This window comes from Mirounga angustirostris, unplaced genomic scaffold, assembly GCF_029215605.1.
Source record: "Mirounga angustirostris isolate CCGP_5_RB_7025 unplaced genomic scaffold, mMirAng1.0.hap1 SCAF_1, whole genome shotgun sequence".
Taxonomy (NCBI): domain Eukaryota; kingdom Metazoa; phylum Chordata; class Mammalia; order Carnivora; family Phocidae; genus Mirounga; species Mirounga angustirostris.
This window is the reverse complement of record NW_026991709.1, coordinates 195,979,110-196,000,777: the sequence shown is the minus strand read 5'-3', so window position 1 is coordinate 196,000,777 and position 21,668 is coordinate 195,979,110. Positions and strand designations below refer to the sequence as shown.

At 42.1% G+C, this 21,668-nt stretch overlaps 2 protein-coding genes across 2 annotated transcripts; both read left to right on the top strand.

The window, feature by feature from the left end:
* Positions 1–2,698: 2,698 nt before the first annotated feature.
* Positions 2,699–4,080, top strand: IQCF3 (IQ motif containing F3). Its single transcript, XM_045863809.1, has 3 exons — positions 2,699–2,716; positions 2,883–2,927; positions 3,685–4,080. Exons 1-3 carry the CDS (start codon positions 2,699–2,701, stop codon positions 4,078–4,080), a joined length of 459 nt encoding a protein of 152 aa, XP_045719765.1.
* A 15,895-nt stretch (positions 4,081–19,975) lies between these two features.
* Positions 19,976–21,438, top strand: IQCF2 (IQ motif containing F2). Its single transcript, XM_045863808.1, has 3 exons — positions 19,976–19,993; positions 20,170–20,253; positions 21,055–21,438. The coding sequence occupies exons 1-3, from the start codon at positions 19,976–19,978 to the stop codon at positions 21,436–21,438; spliced, it is 486 nt and encodes a 161-aa protein (XP_045719764.1).
* The last annotated feature ends 230 nt before the right edge of the window (positions 21,439–21,668 follow it).

Sequence of the window (21,668 nt, the reverse complement as noted above, 5' to 3'; positions counted from 1 at the left end):
GCTGAAGGCAGGCACTTAACTGACTGAGCCAACCAGGCGCCCTGGTAGAAATTATTTTTTTTAAAAACCCAGTAAGGTTTTCCAGAGTTGGATCATACAAATTTTATAAACTAACATGCCCCATACAATGAATGCGGGGGGGAACATCTCAGAGAGGCTGAGAACAACATGTCTATTGGGTATGAGGAATCTTGGATGGTTTGTCTCAGAGATGTTAGGACAGTTGTTTCTAGGGAGTAGGATTTGAACCCTGATGAAGCCACAAATCTAAGACCTATATGGAATCACGTATTCCTTCATTTCATAATTACTTATTGAAACAACAATAATTTCAGAACATCCTAAAAACTACAGGGATAAAGAGAAGATCCTAAAAGCTTCCAGAGAGGAAAAAATAAGTCACATCACATGGACAAAGGAATCAGAATAACATTAGACCTCTAGAAAAAAAGTAAAACAAATTCCTCAAAATTTTGAAGGAAAACTATTTGCAATCTGGTATTCCGTACTGAGCAAAACTATCAATCATATTTGAGGGTAGAAAAAAGTCATTTTCAGGCTTGCAATCTCTACATATTTATATCCATGCACCTTTCCTTAGGAAACTATCATAGCATATGCTCTATCCAAATGAGGGACTGAATCCAAGAAAGAGGGAGACACAGTGCGCAGGATCATGTTCCTGTCACTTGCTGAAGACCTCAATGTAAGATGTAAACCAGAATTTAATAAGAAAACATGTGATCCTGGATGGGAAAGCAGCAGTTTAAAAAATTTCAAAAGCACAATTATAAAGGGGGACATGGATGGAATGATATCTGTGCAATGAATGACACCATGAAAAAAGTCAGCTGGCAGGTGGTTGTCTGGGAAAAGATATTTGCAACATTTCTATCCAGCAAAGGAAGTCCAGTCCAAGGAAGTCCTACAAGAGGATGATGGGATTCCAGTAGAAAAATAGGCCAAGGACTAGATCAGGCAATTGCACAGAGGTGACAGGAGGCCAAGATGAAATAATCCTGAGAACTGAAAGACACAGAGCTGTTCCAGGACCAGGTGCCATTCCAAGGACTTCACCTGCATGCATTTCCACAACAGAGCCTTAAAGGAGGTGCCATGTTGCTCTCTCCACTTTGCCCAGGAAGAAACAGACACCACTGAAAGACTTACTCCAGTTCACACAGCCAGAAAGGGTCTGTGTCAAGATTGGAGCCTGAAGACTCATGTTCTGCTCAAGTCCTTACTCAGAAATGCAAATTAAAACAGCAAGGTGACACCACTTCACATCTTTCGGTTCGGCAGAAATTAGGAGGTGATTGACAGAGGTTGGACTGGTGCTGCCACTGTGGAGAGCAGTCTGTCAGCATTTAGTAGCGTGGAGGAGCCACCTGTCCCATGATTCAGCAAGCCACACCAGTGTACATCCCTTGGAGAATGTCTCCCAGGGCTGCACAGAGATGCGCGGGAAGATGCTCCTCCCAGTGCTGTCTGCTGTAGAGAAACGCTGGAGTAACTGAACTCAGCAGTGAAGCAGAAAAGAGGAGAACAGGTTATGCCGGGTCATGAGGACATAGGGAGTTCATTATCTGTTGTCAAACCTTGTATATATTGAAACATACTAAAAAGCCTTTAGGAAGTTGTGCAGGAAAGGATAAGGAATCAGAGTAGGTTCTGGAGCACCGTGGTCAGTGGAACTCACAGAGTCACGATGATAATAAACACTAAATTGTGACTAGAGACCTAAATTGCAAGTGCCCTAATTGGGAAGATGAGAGGAGAAACAGTGGGGTTGTTTGGGATGGGGCAGAAAGCCAAATCCTGTCTTTTTTGGTGGGGAGTTGATGTCTTGAAATGAAGAGACCACATCAGCATGTTACTGAGGGCTGGAGGGGGGCTATCTAGAATCAGTTAAGAGAAGTGAGCGTGGCCGAGAGATGGCACTGGGGACAGCCAGAGGCAGCTGGTCTTGGAAGCAAGCCTGAATAACTAAGCGACCCTTTAAAATAGGACCATTGCCACCACCAGAGGAGACTACATTGGGGGACACTCTCTGACATAATAGCTCATGTTTAGAAAATTCCCCCAGCCCACTAAGTTTCAGATACAAAATGGAAGGGCTTGTTTTGTTTTAAGAAACATATATTGGCTTGCTAGGGACCAAACAGCTGCAGAAGGACAGGGGGTTATGGCAGCTGGAAGGTGTAGAAATTGACTGGGCTACCCCCATCCTGACCCTTCCTTGGCCTCTTCTGCTCACCCTCCATACTCACAGTGATCCTCATTAAAAGGACTTTCCCACACACTGAGGAAGGGCACAGTGGCAGAGAAGGCAGGATACAGGGAGAAGCCTGAGCCCCTACGCCTTCCTCTGCACTGTATAAGCTGTGCTCTCCTCAGTGGTTGATGACAGGAGGGTCCTGTGGGTTGGCGGAGTAGAAGTCACCCTTGGGATAGGACAGACTCACAGGGGCTGTGGTTTCACCAAGGACATCAGTCCATCCCTGGCAGGAGGGAAATGGGCAGATGTTTCCTCTTTATCCAACAACTTTGAGCCTGAAGAAGGCAACCTGGTTCCTGGGTCATAGTTGCCCTTGTGACATCATGGCTATCTCCTCCTCTCCCACCCTTCCTGCCTCTGCCAGGACCAATGGAGCAGCAACCAGAGGGGGTGTGAACACCAGAAACACTGCCCCAAACCATGGGCAGTAAATGCTGTGTAAGACAGTCAGACACCCCCTCCCTGGGGATAGGGAGCTGGCCCACGGCAGAAGGAAGCACCAGATGACTTCAAAGGACTCAGGAAGAATGGGGACGTAGGGCTGTGAGGACTCTGCATAGAAGCTGTTCCTCACTCATGCTTTCTCCCTATTTTCTGATTGCAGAAGTCTGGTCCAGATAAGGATGCACTAGAGAAAGAGAAACTGAAGGTAGGTGGGGCCCAGGAACATGAGAGAACCACAGATCACTGATCATCTGGCCACAGAGTCACTGTGGAGGATCCATCTCTGGTCCCACAGCTGAGGAGTCAGCTCAGTGTTACTCTCCTGTCCCCATAAATTCCCTTCCTGTTCTGAGTGAGCTGTGTTAAGCATGGAAAAACAACAGTGAGGTGAGGAAGCAGGATGTGGGCAGGTCGCTGGAAGTTGGGGCACAGCTGTGGGAACTGGAAAGCTGGAGAAGGAGCGGCCTGGGTTTAGAAGGATATGGGGGTGACTGAGAGGTAGTAGTGGGAATCAAAAAAAGTGAGGTAAGGGCGAGACCTCAAGGGGTCATGGCATGGCATAGAAGTATCAGGAGGCAACATCACAGGTGGGGATCTGGGCTGAGATGCAGGCCATGAATGCAGAGGTTCATCCTCAGAGGACCCCTTGGTTCCTCAAACCCATGCCAGGGCTTCTGGATCAGAAAGTGTTTCCACTGATTCCACGAACCTGTGAAGACCAGAGAGCAAGCATATCCCCATTTTGTAGATGAGGACCCTGTGACTCAGAGGATGAGCCCTTGTGTCTATGGCCTCGGACAAGACAGTAGAGGCAAAACCCAACCCAGGACTCCTGGGTCCCCAGAACCACCAGGGGGAAGCCTCGTTGTTAAGAGAGAAGATCAGCGCTCCTTTGTGGCAGACACCAGACTTGTGGTTTTCTGTGACAAATTCACGCAGAGTCCTCTGCTTTGCTTGGTTAGCGGCTTCGTGAAAAACGCCTCAGAGAGAGAGTCAAGGCGGCTGGGAAGATCCAGGCCTGGTGGCGGGGCACCCTGGTGCGTCGCACCCTGCTGGTGGCTGCCCTCATGGCCTGGATGATTCAGCTCTGGTGGAGAACATGCCTGTGGAGGCGGGTTCTTAAGCGGCGACAGGACCTGTTGAAGATCTATGTCATCCAGGAGGAGGCGGCTGTCAAGCTCCAGTCCTGGGTTCGCATGTGGCAGTGCCATCGGCGTTACTGCCACGTGTGCAACGCCCTCTGCATCCTCCAGGTCCCAGAGGGCTGCTTCGCCTTCCAGACCCATGATGCTCTACAGGAACAGTATGAAGTCACTCCCAGCCATCCCGAGTTCCACATTGAAATCCTATCAGTCTAAAAGTGATATAGGGTGGAGAACTGGCTCCACTGCCCCAATAAATGTCTGACCAGGTTTGGTGTGTCTCAGTGACTCCCACACTATGAAGACCCAAGAGCCCTGCTGCCCTCTTCTGCGCAGGGAGACAGCTATCTCTCTCCCCCGACTCCCACCCCTTAGCGCCTATGGCCCCTGCTTTGGACCGACAGTGGCTGAATGCCACTGACTCTGTCCAAATCAGAAGCTGCCACCTGAGGCTGTCGTCACACATCCAGAACCAAGTCTACGGTTCCATAGCCCCGGCGCCATCTTTGTCTCCTGAACTTGCAATTGGCTGGGGGTGGGAGGGGGCGGCTTTATATTCCCAAAGACTCTGGGCACCTCCTCTTATAAGAATTGCCTCTGGATCCATGCTTTGACAGCCTGCCATTGCGGGCCAGGTGGGACTCGCAGCCATTGGCTCTCTATTTGGTAAGCCCCCAGACCTAAGTCAGACATTTGGTTGGCTCTCTTGGGAGCTGCACAGCCCAGAGAATGCACAGGAGGCTGGCCTTAGTGATGACTGGGCCCAAAGCCCTGCAAGTTTTATGCTAACCTGGATATTGTTTTCTTTGGGAAATAGCATATATCATGATGCTAAGGAACCTCAGCTCTGCCTCCACCCTCAGGACCACTTCTGCAAGGTGCTGAAACACAGATAGGGCTCCCACTGATATCATTGCCACCCTATGTATGCTACCATTCTTAGTGACTTCAACATTGCTAGATGACAGCCCAAGCCCCTTGCCTCTCACCACCAGTGATTTTCACTTCCATCCTACCTGAATCACTCACTCCTATAATTGCCTGTAAGGAAGTAGCATTATTTTTTAAATGTCCAATCCATCATAGACCAAATTCTTTTGTAAAACAATAAAATGAATTATGAGAAAAATAAGTAGAAAAGGTTTGCTCTCCTCAGTGGTTGATGACAGGAGGGTCCTGTGGTTGGCGGAGTAGAAGTCACCCTTGGGACAGGACAGACTCACAGGGGCTGTGGTTTCACCACAGGCTTGTTTTGAATGGTTAGACCGAACACACATAAAACTGCTATTTCAATTTGATATACAAGTTTCTAAGTGTTTCATCTCAGTCTTTGTACTTAATCTCAGTAGTAACAAATGCTCACCATACTTTGGGTGGCATTGCCCTGGTTCTTGTCATAACTGACCACAGCGACAATAATACTGATTTCAATCATCTTGGTCTCTAACTTTTGCTTTCTATGCTTTAGGGCAAAGGTCAGAAGACTCTGGCCTGCAGTTGAGTGGTTGTGACAAGGACTGTATTGACATCAATCCTAAAATACTATCTGGCCCTTTACAGAAAAAGTTTGCCAACCTCTGTGTTAGAATGACTGATTCTTATGCATCAATACAAATGTTCTTTAGCTCTAATTAGGACTTCCCAAAGACTGACCTTACCAGCGTTGTATTGCCCTTGTGCCCAGCTCGAATTCCATTCTCTATTGAGGATTCTCTTACAGTTTTACCACCGTTGGCCCTCTTTCCACCTCTGTATGAACCCAACCCTTCACCTACTTCATCCTGCACCAGAAGAGCTGAATTTCCTTGAAGAAAAACAAATCGCCATATTGCATGGTTTTGGTTCATATTCAGGACCACAGATGGACAGACTTACTTCTCAAAACACATCTCTGTAAATTTGCTTTTTGACCTGAAGACTTCACCCTCTTCTCTCTTCAAAGAGGCACTTCATTCTCCTTTCCTTTTGACCTCAAATGATGATGTTACTACACACTGAACTGAGAAAATGGCAGTGGACTGGCCCTCTATCTCCCTACCATCTCATCCCCCATCTCAGTGCCATTCGTACCACGCTTGTTGCCTTCCTTGAGTTGAAATGAGTTGTCTTTGCGCCATCCAAAGCCACCCCCAACACATTCCTCTTCTGGTGCTCTTCTTTTTCTTTTGCCCACTATCACCTCTTGCCTTTGCAATGATGTGTTTCTGTAATTTCATTTGTTTCTCTAAATCAGTTTCTACCTTTTCACCAAATCATTTCTATCAGCATACAGTGTTCTCCACCATTAAAAACTCCATTCATGACTAGGTCCTATTCCAGTTCTTTGCATCTCCTCATAGCAAAACATGTCACTGTCTCTCCTTTCACTCCTCCCATTCTCTCCTAAACTCAGTTCAATTGGGCTGCCCTTCCCCACCCCCGCCACAGAAACTTCACAGGTCAAAAGTATTGATCGAGAAAGTTGTTTGCAAAAATGACCAATGTTACTGCCCTCCTTGTATCCACGCCGCTTTGCAATGTGATTTTACAAGTTTATCAATTAAGAAACAGAGGTTACTTAACCTCCTTTTGTATCTAAGCTTCCCTGTGACTTTCTTTGGCCAATAGTATGCAGTGAAAGTGATATTGTGCCAGTTGCAAGCTTAAACGTTAAGAGGTCTTGAACAACCATCCACCATGTGAGCAAGGAGACTACTGCTGTAGCAGTAAACACAACATGGGACAGAGATGAGCTGTCTCTGATGAGGCCATCTTACACCACCAGCCTCCATCACACCTGCCAACTGACCACATATTTTTGAGTGGGCCCAGCTGAGAAAAGAATCACCCAGATGAGGCTAGCCCATTGTCACTCCACAGAACTATGAGCTCTGTAAATGGTTATTGTTTTAAGCCTTTATGTTTTGGGTGGTTGGTTAAACAATAAAAACTACACCATCTAAAATCACCAACTAACTTGCTCACATGACGATGGTGAATTCTCTGTCCTCTGCCCTCTCTCTGCATCAGACTACAGGTTGACCACTCTATCTTACTTGAAACACTCTCTATTTGGCTTCAGGAGCATCACACTCTCCTTGAGTTAAAATGAGTTGTCTTTGATGAATCGATAAAGAAGATGTGGTATATATATACAATGGAATATTATGCAGCCATCAAAAAAAGAAATCTTGCTTTTTGCTCTAGAATTAGAACTAGAGGGTATTATGCTAAGCAAAATAAGTCAATCAGAGAAAGACAATTATCATATGATCTCACGGATATGTGGAATTTGAAAAACAAGGCAGAGGATCATAGGGGAAGAGAGGAAAAAATGAAACAAGAAGAAACCAGAGAGGGAGACAAATCATAAGAGACTCTTAATCTCAGGAAACAAAACTGCTGGAGCAGAGGGGGGTGGGAGGGATGGGGTGGCTGGGTGATGGACATTGGGGAGGGTATGTGTTGTGGTGAGTGCTGTGTATTGTGTAAGACTGATGAATCACAGACATGTACCCTTGAAACAAATACATTATATGTTAATAATAAAAAACAGGACAAAAAAATTGCAGTAAGATACACATAACATGAAATTTACCATTGCAACGATGTTTAAGTGTACAGTTCTGTGGTGTAACTAAGTCTATTCAAATTGTTGTGCAATCATCATCACTATCCATCTCAAGCACTTTTTCATCTCCCCAAACTGACACACTGCACCCACTAAACAGTCTCCCCATACCTCCCCAAATCTCCCCACACCACCCCAGGCAGCCACGCTTCTCCTTTCTGTCTCTCTGAATGTGAATACTCTAGGTCTCTCATAGAAGTAGAACCAAAATACAGTATTTTGTAACTGGCTTCTTTCACGGAGCATAATATTGTCATGGTTCATCCATGTTGTAGTATGTGTCAGAATTTCCCTCCTTTTAAAAGCTGACTAATAAGGGCTTTTGGGTGGCTCAGTTGGTTAAGTGTCTGATTCTTGGTTTCGGCTCAGGTCATGATCTCAGGGTCATGATATCAAGCCCCACATTGGGCTCCACACTCAGCATGGACTCTGCTTGAGATTCTCTCCCTCCGTCTCTACCCCTCCCCCCGCTCGCTCAGGCTCTCTCTCTAAAATAAAACAGGTAAATAAAATCTTTTTAAAAAAAAAAGAAAAGAAAAGAAATTACTTGTCTTTGCTCCATCCAAAGCCACCCCCTCTACTTTGCTCTTCTGGTGTTCTTCACTGGCTGCTTTTTCTTAATCTTATCAATGGCTTTTTCATTGATGAGCCTCTAACCTACGAGAGGCTGTCTTAAAACTTCTTTTAGTCTCAGGGTGCCTGGGTGGCTCAGTCATTAAGCATCTTCCTTCAGCTCAGGTCATGACCCCAGGGTCCTGGGATCAGGCTCCGCATCAGGCTCCCTGCTCGGCGGGAAGCCTGCTTCTCCCTCTCCCACTCCCCCTGCTTGTGTTCCCTCTCTGACAAATAAATGAATAAAATCTTAAAAAGAAAACTTCTTTTAATTTCTCTTAATGTGTATTCTCAGATAACATCATCCAGTCACATAGTCTTAAATATCTGCTATATCCTGATGACACTCAAATCTATATCACTATCCTTGATACCTCCTTTCAATTCCATACCCAAGGTATGGCTTCCTACTTGACATCTTGCTTTGATGTCTAATAGGTTTTTTCTTTCTTTCTTTCTTTTTTTAATTTAAATTCACTTAGCCAACAGATAGTACATCATTAGTTTTTTGATGTAGTGTTTAATGATTCATTAGTTGGGTATAACACCCAGTGCTTTCAAACATAATGTGGCAGAAACAGGATTCTCATTCCCCAATTTCATGATCTTATCCAAAAATTGCTTCTCCTTGTGCCTTGACCATTCACCAAATCTATTTGATTCAAGTTCCTTTCTGAACCCTCCCTTTTACTTATCTCTATCCATCCCCATTCACGTCAGCAAATGCAGTTGACTGCCTCTCTGCAATATGGTAATATCTGAAATATAGCAGATAGTAGGATTGGAGAAACTGGATCTTACACACACTGCTCTTAGGAATGTAAAATGGGATGGCTGATGTAGAAACAGTTTCTTGGTCTCCCAAGAGCTAAATATAGAGTTACCATAAGACCCAGCAATTCCACTCTTAAGTATATATCCAAGAAAACTGAAAACATAAACAAAAACTTCTACAAAAATTTCATAGTAGAATAATAGCCAAAAAAAGTGGACATAACCCAAATGGGTGAATGGTTAATCAAACTGTGGTATATCTACTACTCAGCAGTAAAAAGGAACAAACTACTGATACATGCAACAAATTGTATGGGTCTCAAAGAAGAGAGCAGACCCGAAAGTGATGGGACAATTGAACTCTTAACTATGGGGAATTCAGGGGATTGCAGACCTGAGGGTATTTGAACCATCTATATCCAAGCCATGGGAATTTGATGTTGTATAAGTGAGAGCCACCCAAAGTTGCAGGCAGGGGAAGGTGGATTTCCACAGTTAACTCAGGTTGCACGTCCTATATCTAGGATCTCTGGGCAAGGCAGTAATGTGTGGTGGACTTGGCACACAGTTGTACAGAGAACTCTTACTGATATCGTTCCCTTCTAAACTCTAATTACATAAGGATGAAATCATTAAGAAGGATCCAGATGAAACCACAGTGCTGAAAGAAAAAGAGAAGAAAGAGAAAGGGAAAGAAAAAGAAAAAGGGAAAGGGAAAGAGAAAAAGAAAGAGAAAGAGAAAGAGAAAGAGAAAGAAGAGCCTCTACTTCCAATTCCACCCCCTCCACCAAAGGTAGGTCAATGGAGGCCCTCAAAGTTGAGGGTGACTCCTATTTGCAAAGAGTGATAAGTTGTCTTCTCTGTGCCCCATAGCATGGCATGATCCTGGAATCTGTCATCTGAACCAGGTTCCATTTGTGAGTAAACGATTGGGCTCTGAGTGATTCCTTAGGAACAATAAGCATAAACCAGAATGTTCCAGGCCAATCAAGATGAATGGTTGCCCTATCCAGAGCAGAACTGAGTAGGGCAACCATTCATCCTGATTGGCCTGGGACATTCTGGTTTATCCTTAGTTATCCTCTGCCCCGAGTTCCTTCTCAGAGAAAGGTGGGTAACTGAGGCACAGAGACTTGGTTGGAGGGAGGGGAACCCCTGACAAGAGGAAATCAGACCATGCCAAGCTGGGGAGTGGGGCAGTGAGGCTGTGTTTGGGGAAGGCATTGCCACGTACAGGGAAAGCCGAGTCTAGAACTGTGTGTGTGCGTGCAGACACATATGTGCATGCATGCGTGCTAAATGAAGTTTAAGATGTGAGAACCCAAAGAAGTGAAAGTGAGAGCTAAATGAGAAGGACTCCACACTGTGTGGAGCAGAGAAACTTCTAATACTGTGACTTGAAAGAGGGACACAGCAGGTTGTGGGTTGAGCTGGAGTCAGGCATGAAAGCAAACAAAGGATGCTGCTTCTCCAGCCGTCTCAGTGCGGCGGGGGGAGGGAAGGACTATGCAGCCCAGGTAGGTGGCCAGACCCAGGTGGAACATGATTCATGACATGCTTGTTCCAGACAGGCCAACCAGGTCCATGTAATGGTGGGATAGCTAGTGCCAGAATGCTCCATTTTACAGATGAGGAGCCTGAGCCTCAGGGGACAATGTGATGTGTCCAGGTGCATTAAGAGAGAGGGGCACAGACAGGAAACATATCTGGTCTACTGGGTCCCTGCCCAGTGCTCCTGAACTTCTGAGGAAGCCTTTCTTGGCATGCCCTGGAGCTGAGGTGGGTGGGGAATGTTCCCTGAGAATCCCTTCTTTATCTTTGCAACCTCTCCCCCCAAAGAAAAAGAAGCACCCTGACCAAGAGCAGAAAGCCATAAAGATCCAGGCGTGGTGGCGGGGCACTCTGGTGCGCAGGACCTTGCTACACGCAGCACTCAGAGCATGTATCATTCAGCACTGGTGGAAGGTGACGCTGGCAAAGCTGTTGGAGAAGAGAAAACGAGCAGTCCTCGAGTCTTTCTTGTGGCAAGAATGGGCAACGGTCAAGCTGCAGTCCTTGGTCCGCATGTGGCGCATCCGCCAGAGATACTGGAATTTGCTCCACGCAGCTCGCATCATCCAGGTCTATTGGCGCTGGCATAATTGCCATTCCCGTGGCTTTTTCCATGGTACCTACGACCTCACAGCAACCCATCTGGGACTTGAACTTGAGATCTCTCTGGGGTCACAGATGTGTCGGATTACAGACAACATCCCCTTCCCAATAAAGAACTAACTGATCAGGTCTGCTCCCACTCTGTGTCACTGGGTCTCTGTCAGACCAGCCCCAGAGGTCCCTGCGTCAGCAGGGTCAGGGAAAATGATGGCAGAGACTGGGCCTGGCACACTCAGCTCTGAGGAAGTGGCTGAGGTCATTTGGGGTCCCTGGTGGAGAAGGATTCTGAGCATCCAGTGCTGGGTGAGTGGGGCCTGTAATTGATGAGCAGTGTCTGCCATGGGTAGGAGAGTTGGGGTTGCAGGGCCGCCCACTCAGCCAACTCCAGAGACACTCCTTTACAGTGTGGTCCATGTACATGGCGCCCCCTGTGGTTGTGCCACATGGAGGTTGCGTCACCTGATGCTCTTCATTCTTCAGTGTCTTCCCATTAAATTTAGAACAATTCCAAAAGCCCTCCTGGGTCTCCATAAGCCTGCATGATCTGGCCCTGGCCGTGTCACCCTCTCTATGTCCCTCCTGGCCACCCTGCTCTTCAGATCTCCCCCCCACACACACACTCCCATCTCAGAACTTTTCACTTGTTGCCTCCTCTCCTTAGATAGCCTTTCCAGATGGAGCTCCCCTCCACCCACATGTCTCTGCTCCATGCTCCCTCCTCAGGGAGACCTTCTTTGACCACCTTATTGAAATGGCTTCCCCACCCGCTACTGTATGTTCTACTACCTGACTCTGCTTTCCTGTTTTCAAAGTCCCAATCACTACCCAAGCTTATCTTACCTCATTTTCTATTTTCTGTTGCCCCCACTAGCAGGCGAGTTCCAGGAGAGCAAGGACTCTGGGTTCAGTGCTGTTCCCAGAACCTAGGTCAGTAGGTTCTCTCTGCTTCTCCCTCTCTCTCCCTTTCCAATATCTTATTATATATATATATTTTTAGGTTCTTCATATTAGGCCATTTTGTCATCCTTAAAAAAATCCCTTTCTGAGTTGGGAGAGACTGCCCCTCCCAGGGCCAGCCAGTTCTTAGAGATAGCAAAGGACTCATCCCAGAACATGCCTTTCATCCACAAACGAACAAGTTCAGGGCCACTTCCTCTCTCTTTGTCCTCTACACCCCCAGAAGGCCATATTCCTCTGCTTTAATCATCCCAAGCCAAGTACTAGGCATCTATATAGCTTAGAGACCACAGAAAACATTCAAACCAGCCAAACCTAAACTGTTTACCCTATCCTGCCTTGCCTTTCCCACTCCAACAAAAGCCATGGGAAAAGCTCTTTTCTTACTCTTGCTTTCTGGCACCTGACTGAAACCTATTGCTTCCCCTGTAACCATGTGTGACTTGCAGTGACCTCCTTTTTTGGACTTGTAGTATAATAAATTTGGGGCACTAATTAGTAACAAGAATATATATGAAAGAATTAATCTCCCTGGAAGAGTCAATATATAGTAAAGATAGCGGATTAATAGCTTATAAACCTTGTATGTCAAAACTACTATTCGATATCACCTGTCAGAATGGCTAGAATCTAAAAGATGAGAAATAACAAGTGTTAGCATGGATGCAGAGAAGCAGGAACCCTTATGCATTGGTTATAGGAATGTAAATTGGTCCAACCATTGTGGAAAACAATATGGAGGTTACTCAAAAAATAAATAAAAATACCATATGATCCAGTAATTTCACTACTGGGTATTTACCAAAAAAAACCCCCAAAACACTAATTCAAAAAGACATAGTAGCTGCTCAAGCGTCCATCGATAGTTGAATGGATAAAAAATATGTTATATATATATACTACTCAGCCATAAAAAGGAATGATATCTGGTCATTTACAACAACATACATGGACCTAGAGAGTATTAGACTAAAGTGAGATAAGTCAGACTGAGGAAAACAAATTCAATATGGTTTTACTTATATGTGGATAAGAAACAAAACAAATGAATAAAGAAATGCAAAAAGAAGAATCAGACCTATAAATACAGAGAATAAACTGATGGTTGCTAGAGGGGTAGGGGGTGGAGGATACATAAAATCGATGAAGGGGAGTGGGAGATATAGGTTTCCAGTTATAGAATGAGTAAATCAAGGAAATAAAAAAGAAAAAAGAAAATGACTATAAAATATAGTCAATGGTATTGTAATAGCATTGCACGGTGACAGATGGTAGCTATTTTACTGGTGAGCTACTGGTGGTGAGCATAGCATAATGTATAGAATTGTTGAATCACAATGTTGTATGCCTGGAACCAATGTAACATTATGTGTCAACTATACTTAAAAAATAATAAAATAAAATAAAGCTAGTAGAAGGTTAAAAGACAAAAGTAGTAAAGCTATGATTACAATAATTAGTTAAGAGATACACAGACAAAAAGATGTAAGATATAAGATTAAAAGGTGTAAAATGTGACATCAAAAACAAAACATGTTGGGAAGAGTAAAAATACTGAGCTTTAGAATGGGATCAAACTTAAGGTTTTTTTTCCTTTCAAATTTATTTGAAGACCGAGGTAAGACAGTGGAATATTTGACTGAACAGACATTTGAAATATGGAGGAAAGTGAAAAGATCTAAAAATCCAGATTTGAATAGTCCCTTCAATTAATAATTACTAGAATATAACTACTTAGTTGATTTTTAAAAAAATCTTTTGTATTTTACATTTTTTTATTTTATTATGTTATGTTAATCACCATACATTACATCATTAGTTTTTGATGTAGTGTTCCCTGATTCATTGTTTGCGTATAACACCCAGTGCTCCATTCAGTACGTGCCCTCTTTAATACCCATCACTGGGCTAACCGATCCCCCCACCCCCTCCCCTCTAGAACCTTCAGTTTGTTTCTCAGAGTCCATAGTCCCTCATGGTTTGCCAAACAAGTTTTTTATCAACTTAAAATAGACTTATGGATATAAGTTGTTACATGTATGCCTCATGGTAACCACAAAGCAAAAACCTATAGTAAATACCCAAAAGATAAAAAGTAATATAAGCATACCACTAAAGAAAGTCCTCAAACCACAAAGGAAGAGAGCAAGAAAAGAACAGAGAGGAGCTACAAAAACAGCCAGAAAACAATTAACAGAATAGCAATGAGCACATACCTTGCAATAATTACTTTAAATGTAAATGGACTAAATTCTCCTAAATTCTGCCTTCAATGACATCTTAGACCAGATGGAATTAACAAATATACAGAACATGCCATCCAAAAGCAACAGAATACATGTTCTTTTTGAGTGCACATGGAATATTTTCCAAGATAGATCATATGTTAGGCTACAAATAAGTCTTAATAAATTTAAGAGGATTGAAATCATATCAAGCACCTTTTCTGACTCTAATAGAAATTAATTACATGAATAAAACTGGAAAATTCACAAATATGTGGATATTAAACCCCATGCTACTGTATAACCAATGGACCAAAGAAGAAATCAAAAGAGAAATTTAAAAATGCCTTGAGACAAAAATGAAATATAACATACCAAAATTTATGAGATGCAGCAACAGTAGTTCTAAGAAGGAAGTTCGTAGTGGTAAATGCCTACTTCAAGAAACAAGAAAAGTATGAAATAAAGAGATTAACTTTGAACCTCAAGGAACTAGAAATAGAAGAACAAAAGAGGCCAAAGTTAGTAAAAGGAAGGAAATAACAAAGATCAGAGCAGAAATAATGAAATAGAGACTAAAAAGACAATAAAAATATCAATGAAACATGGTTCTTTGAAAAGATAAACAAAATTGATAAGCCTTACCTAGACTCACTGAAGAAAAAAGTGAGGAGGACTCAAAATCAGAAATGAAAGAGATGTTACAATTGATACCACAGAAATACAAACGATCATAAGAAACTATTTTGAACAGTTATACAACCTAGAAGAAATTGATAAATTCCTGGAAACATATAACCTCCCAAGACTGATCATGATGAAATGAAAATCTGAACAGACTGATTGTTAGCAGAGATTGAATTAGTAATCAAAAACCCATTTGGATGTCTGCGTGGCCCTGTCAGTTGAAGAACCGACTCTTTGTTTTGGCACAGGTCATGATCTCCTGGTCGGGAGATCAAGCTCCATGTCCAGCTCCATGCTCAGCAGGGAGTCTGCTTCCCCTCTCGCTCTCCCTCTGCCTCTCCCCCTACTTGCCCACTCTCTATCTCTCAAATAAATAAATAAACCTTTAAGAAAAACAAACAAAGCATCTCTCAACAAATAAAAGTTCAGGACCAGAGAGCTTCACTGGTGAATTCTACCAAACATTCAAAGAAGGATTGATACCAATCTCTCTCAAACTCTTCCAAAAAATAGAAGAGGAAGGAACTCTTTCAAACTCATTTTATAAAGCCAGCATTACCCTGATACCAAAACCAAACAAGGATGCCATAAGAAAAGAAAATTACAGACCAGTATCCCTGATAAACATAAATGTAGAAGTCCTCAACAAAATATTAGCAAACTGAATTCAACAATACATTAAAAGGATCATATATCATGATTGAGTGGGATTTATTCCAGGGATACAAGGATGATTGGATATCCACAAATCAGCCAATGTGATACACCACATTAACAAAATGAAGGATAAAAATCATATCATCTCAACAGATGCAGGAAAAAATTGACAAAATTAAATGTTCATTTATGATTTTAAAAACTCTCAACAAAAGGGTTATAGAGGGAATGTACCTCAACATAATAAAGGTCACATATGCCAAGCACACAGCTAGCATCATACTTAATAGAGAAAAGCTAAAAGCTTTCCTCTAAGGTCAGGAACAAGAGAAGGATGTCCAATCTTGCCACTTTTATTCATCATAATATTGGAAGTCCTAGCCAAAGAAATTAGGCAAGAAAAAGAAATAAAGGTCATCCAAATTGGAAAGGAAGAAGTAAAACTATCACTATTTGCAGATAGCATGATATTATATTAAGAAACCCTAAGGATTCCATCAAGAAACTGTTAGAATAAATAAATTCAGTAAAGTTACAGAATACAAAATAAATACACAAAAATCTGTTGCATTTCTTTACACTTATAATGAACTATCAGGGAAATTAAGAAAACAATCCCATTTACAATTGCACCAAAAAGAATAAAATACCTAGGAATAAATTAAACAAAGAGGTGAAAGACCTATAAATCAAAAACTACACAACATTAATGAAAGAAATTGAAGAAGACAAACAAATGGTAATATATTTCATGCTCATGGATTAGAAGAATTAACATTGTTAAAATATCCATACTACCCAAAGCAATTTACAGATTTCAATACAATCCTTATCAAAACTCCAATGGTATTTTTCACAGAAATAGAAAATAACTGTCATAAAATTAGTGTAGAATCACAAAAGACCCTGAAAAGCCAAAGTAGTCATGAGAAAGAAGAACAAAACTGGAAGCATCACACTCCCTGATTTCAAACTATATTATAAATCTATAGTAATTAAAACAGTATGGTATTGGCATAAAAGCGACACACAGGTCAAAGTACCATAATAAAAATCTCAGAAATAAACTCATATACACATGGTCAATTAATTTACAACAAAGGAGTCAAGGATATACAATGTGGAAAGGACAGTTTCTTTGATAAATGATGTTGGGAAAATTAGACAGCCACAGGCAAAAGAATGATACTGGCCCACCATCTATATATCATGCACAAAAATTAATTCAAAGTGGATTAAAGACTTGAAACCTGAAATCATAAAGCTCCTAGAAGAAAATATAGGTGGTAAGCTCCTTAACATAGGTCTTAGTGATGATTTTTTTAATCTGACACCAAAAGTAAAAAAGCAACAAAAACAAAAATAAACAAGTGAGATTACTTAAAACTAAAAGTCTTCTGCACAGCAAAGGAAACCATCAATAAAATAAAAAGGCAACCTACTGAATGGGAGAAAATAATTACAAATCATATACCTGATAAGGGGTTAATATCCAAAATATATAAAGAACACATACAACTCAATAGAAAAAAAAATCAAACAATCCAACTTAAAAATGGGCAGAAAAGCTAACAGACATTTTTCCAAAGAACGCATACAGATGGCCAACAGGTACATGAAAATATGTTCAATATCATTAGTCATCAGGGAAATGCAAATCAAAACCACAATAAGAGGGGGGCCTGGGTGGCTCAGTTGGTTAAGCATCAGACTCTTGGTTTCAGCTCAGGTCATGATCTCAGGGTCCTCCGTAATGCGGAGTCTGCTTGTCCCTCTCCCTCTGCTCCTTCCCCACTCACTTGCTCACTTTCTCTCTGGAATAAATAAATAAAATCTTTTAAAACACACACACACACACACACACACACAATGAGATATAACCTCACACCTAGCCATAGAATGGCTGTGATTTAAAAAAAAAAAAAAAAAAGACAAGAAATAAGTTGGTGAGGATGCAGAGAAAAGGGAACCCTTGTGTACTGTTGGTGGCATGTAAATTGGTGCTGCCACTATGGAAAACAGTATGGTGTTTCCTCAAAAAATTAGAAATAGAACTATCATACTATCTGGCAATTCCACTTCTGGGTATTTATCCGAAGAAAATAAAAACACTGATTTGAAAAGATATATGCACCCCTATATTCATTGCAGCAATAGCCAAGATATGGAAACAACCTAAGTGTCCATCAATGGATGAATGGATAAAGAAATTGTGGTATGTACAATGGAAAGTTACTTAGCCATAAAAAATAATGAAATCTTGCTATTTGCAACACCATGGATGAACCTCAAGTGTTCACTTATACTAAATGAAATAAGTCAAAGAAAGACAAATATCATATGATTTCTCTTATATGGAATCTAAAAAAAACCCAAAAACAACAAAAATAAGCTCATAGATACAGAGAACAGATTGATGGCTGCAAGAGGCAGGTGGGTGAGTGGAGAAATGCATGTGTTTTATTTTGTTTTTAGGGAAAAAATAACCTGCCATATGACCTAACAATTCCACTCCTAAGTACATACCCAAGAGAATTGAAAACATATGCCCGTACAAAAACTTGTACATCAATATTTATAGCTATATTATTCAAAATTGTCAAAAAGTAGACACAACTCAAATGTCCATTAATTGATCAATGGATTTAAAAAAGTAGCATATACACGCAATGGAATATTATATGGCCATAGAAAGGAATGAAATACTGACATGCTACAACATGAGTGGACCTTGAAAACACTATACTAAGCAAAAGAAGTCAGACACAGAAAGCCATTTACTGTGTGATTCAAATCATATGAAATATCCAAAATAGTCAAATCTATAAGGACATAAAGTAAATCAGTGGTTTTCAGAGATTGGGTTAGGGAAGAATGGAGATTGACTGCTAATGGGTATGAGGCTTATTTGGGGGTTTATGAAAATGTTCTCAAATCAGGTAGTAGTGATAGTTGCACAACTTTATGAATATACTAAAAATTATTGGATTGTACAGTTTTAAACAGTGAGCTTCATAGAATATAAATTATATCTCAAAAAGACCTTCACAGGGGTGCCTGGCTGGCTCAGTTGGTGGAGCATGTGACTCTCAATCTCAAGGTTGTGAGTTCGAGCTCCACATTGGCTGTAGAGATTACTCAAAAATAAAATCTTTAAAAAGAAGACCTTTATAGAGAAAAATTTTAAAACATTATAGAAAGACATAAAAGAATTCTTAAGCAGAGAGGAATAGTCCATGGTCTTAGAAGGAACTTAGTATCAGAAGATAGCTTTTCTTCCCCAAATCAATGTACTTACAGTGAAAATCCTAGCAGGACTTTTCAGGGAACTAACACTAACACTGTGAAATACTTAATGGAAATCTCTGTCTAATAGGCTTGAATATTTGTCACATTGGATATATCTGAATTTGTAAAGTTTTTTTAGAGTTTGGATATGACTCTACCTGGTCTTGGTGCCTTATTTATGGTGGATCTTTATTTATTTATATATTTTTAAAAGATTTTTATTTATTTATTTGACACAGAGAGAGACACAGCGAGAGAGGGAACACAAGCAAGGGGAGTGTGAGAGGGAGAAGCAGGCTTCCCGCGGAGTGAGGAGCCTGATGCGGGGCTCGATCCCAGGACCCTGGGATCATGACCTGAGCCGAAGGCAGATGCTTAACGACTGAGCCACCCAGGCGCCCCTTTATGGTGGATCTTTAATAGCCTTCTCAATTTATCAAGTTTTACATATTTCTTCAATTAATTTTGGTAATTTACTTTTTGTTAGGAAATCATTTCCTCTTAGCTTTCAAATTTATTACCATGATATTCTTATATTTATTTAAATCTCCTTGTGATTGTTTTGCCTTTCTCATTCCATTTTTGTTCTCTTTCTCCATCACCCCGGTTCATGGAGCATTTATCTTTAATACTGGTCTTTTAAAAAATACCACCTTTTAAATTTTCTATTTAATTTACATTTTTATTTCTATTTTGCTGCTTTCTAGATTCATCTGCTCTCTCTCTTCTAGTTTCCTATGGTGTATTGAGGTACTGAAACCTGAGTCAGGGGAAGACGGGAAATGCTAAGTCTGAGAAGACACTGGAGAACTATAAGGAGATACACTGCCATGGTCCCTCCTACTCTCCTGTGTGACTGATAATGAGGAGCAATGTGGATGGGCTTACTGGAGGAGAGCCCTGGTATTTCAAGTGCCCTATCTTTCCATTCTGAACTCTGGTACATCTCTGACATATCCGGGGGAAGTAAACAGGCAGTAAAAATTCCCATGGAGCTTGTTTCTGAGGAAGACTCAACTCTGTGGTAGATATCCCAATCTTTATGTCATAATGCAGTTGTGAACTCATACTTGTCCCCCTCATTTTACTCATGCCAGACTTTGGGAAGTAGAGAAATCAAGGCTAATGAACCATCTATAGACAAGCCATGGGGATCCGATTTTGCGTAAGAGACGTGGCCAGATTTAGTAGGCAAGCTAGGAGTGGGTGGAAATCACCTGGGACTTCACAGGTCTTGGGAAAAGAAGGGATGCTGAAGCAGGGGGTATCTGAGCACAGAGCCTTAAAGAGAAACAGCAGTCTTACCTCATCCATTCATTTCCCATTTAATTCTGATGACAGACTCATGGCAGTTTAATTTTAATTATAACTGAAGATGTTGAGGAAGTAATTGAATTGAAGAAGAGGAAGAAGCAGAAACTCAAGGTGGGTAAAATCTCCATGTAGTTAAGAGATATCCAGAACATTTATGTCTGTGTCATGAGGCTGTGGAATTGTGCTTTTTATGGACCCAGAGTCTAAAATAATCAGGTGTCAACTCAATATTGGCTCATTTTTTCTCCACTCCCTTCTCTACCTGGGCTCTCTTGGTCTCAGTTAGACTGTGGCATGAAAAGTGAATGGAGAGAATGAAAGCCATCAAGAAATGAATAGGGTTGGGAGGTGAGAATGTGAGGACTCTGAATTAGAGAGTACAATGTTCAAAATATGGGCTGAGTGGAAAATGGGATGAGGGTGTTGTTCAAAATATGGGCTGGAGTAGAAAATGGGATGAGGGTGCTGAAAACCCACCACAGTATTGAAGTACATTGTTGTGGCAGAGAGAAATCAACCAACAATGGTTTGGGACTAGAATTAGCAGAGAATACCAGACAAAGGCATTATGAGGCCAAACCTCCCAAACCCAATAAGCACTGAAGAGGTAGAGCATGACTAACAAAGTCCTTCACATCCCTAATGCACCCTCCTAGCTACTAAAGGTTTTCCCTTTATCCATACACCTGTGAGATAGTCAGGAGGAGGATGCGACTCTGAGAACAGGGTGATCTGCCCATAGTGACAGAGGAGGGCTCACAACCCAGGTCTTCTGGCTCCTAAGCAGTGTCCTAACTCCCCTGAACTCTCCAAAGAAGTGATAATGGTTAAGAGAATCTGGGCCCCTTCCAGGAAGATCTTGGAAGTTGATGGCAGGAAGTTCCCTGAGTGGTCTCTCTTATCTCCACCCAGAAAAGTTTAGAAACAAAAACAAAAGCAGCCTCAGAGATTCAGGCCTGGTGGCGTGGCACCCTGGTACGCCGAACATTGCTGCATGCAGCCCTCAGGGCCTGGATCATTCAGCGCTGGTGGAGGCAGACCTTGGAGAAGCTGCTGCAGAAGAAGCGAAGGGAAGCCCTGGTTACCTACGCAAATACAGTGAGGGCAGTAGTCAAGATCCAGTCTTTGGTCCGTATGTGGCGTATCCACTGGCGATACTGTCAAGTGCTCAATGCCATCCGTGTCATCCAATGCCACTGGGAATGCCACAACTGCTATACCTGTGCTCTCCTTCGGGGCCACTGTGTAGTCACAGCCACTCACCTACAGTTCCACATTGAGATCATCAACTCCTAAGGGCTGGCAAAAAGGGGCACTGTGTCTCCTGTCCCCAGTAAAGATCTAACCTGGTGTGGTATGTCTCATGTTCTCCCCTAGCTAATGGAAATGTTGGGTCTTAGGCCATGCTACCTCCTCTTCTTCCTGGGAAAGAACTTCAGTGAGGTATTCCCTTTGTGCCCATGGACCCCATTCTGAACTCATGATGACCATATGCTATTTACTCAATTGCCAAAACAGAAACTGAG

Excerpts from the sequence above, each read along its gene's own strand:
- IQCF3 (XM_045863809.1), top strand. Across the intron at positions 2,928-3,684 it reads TAGAGAAAGAGAAACTGAAG|CGGCTTCGTGAAAAACGCCT; the intron begins GTAGGTGGGGCC and ends TTGCTTGGTTAG.
- IQCF2 (XM_045863808.1), top strand. Across the intron at positions 20,254-21,054 it reads GGAAGAAGCAGAAACTCAAG|AAAAGTTTAGAAACAAAAAC; the intron begins GTGGGTAAAATC and ends ATCTCCACCCAG.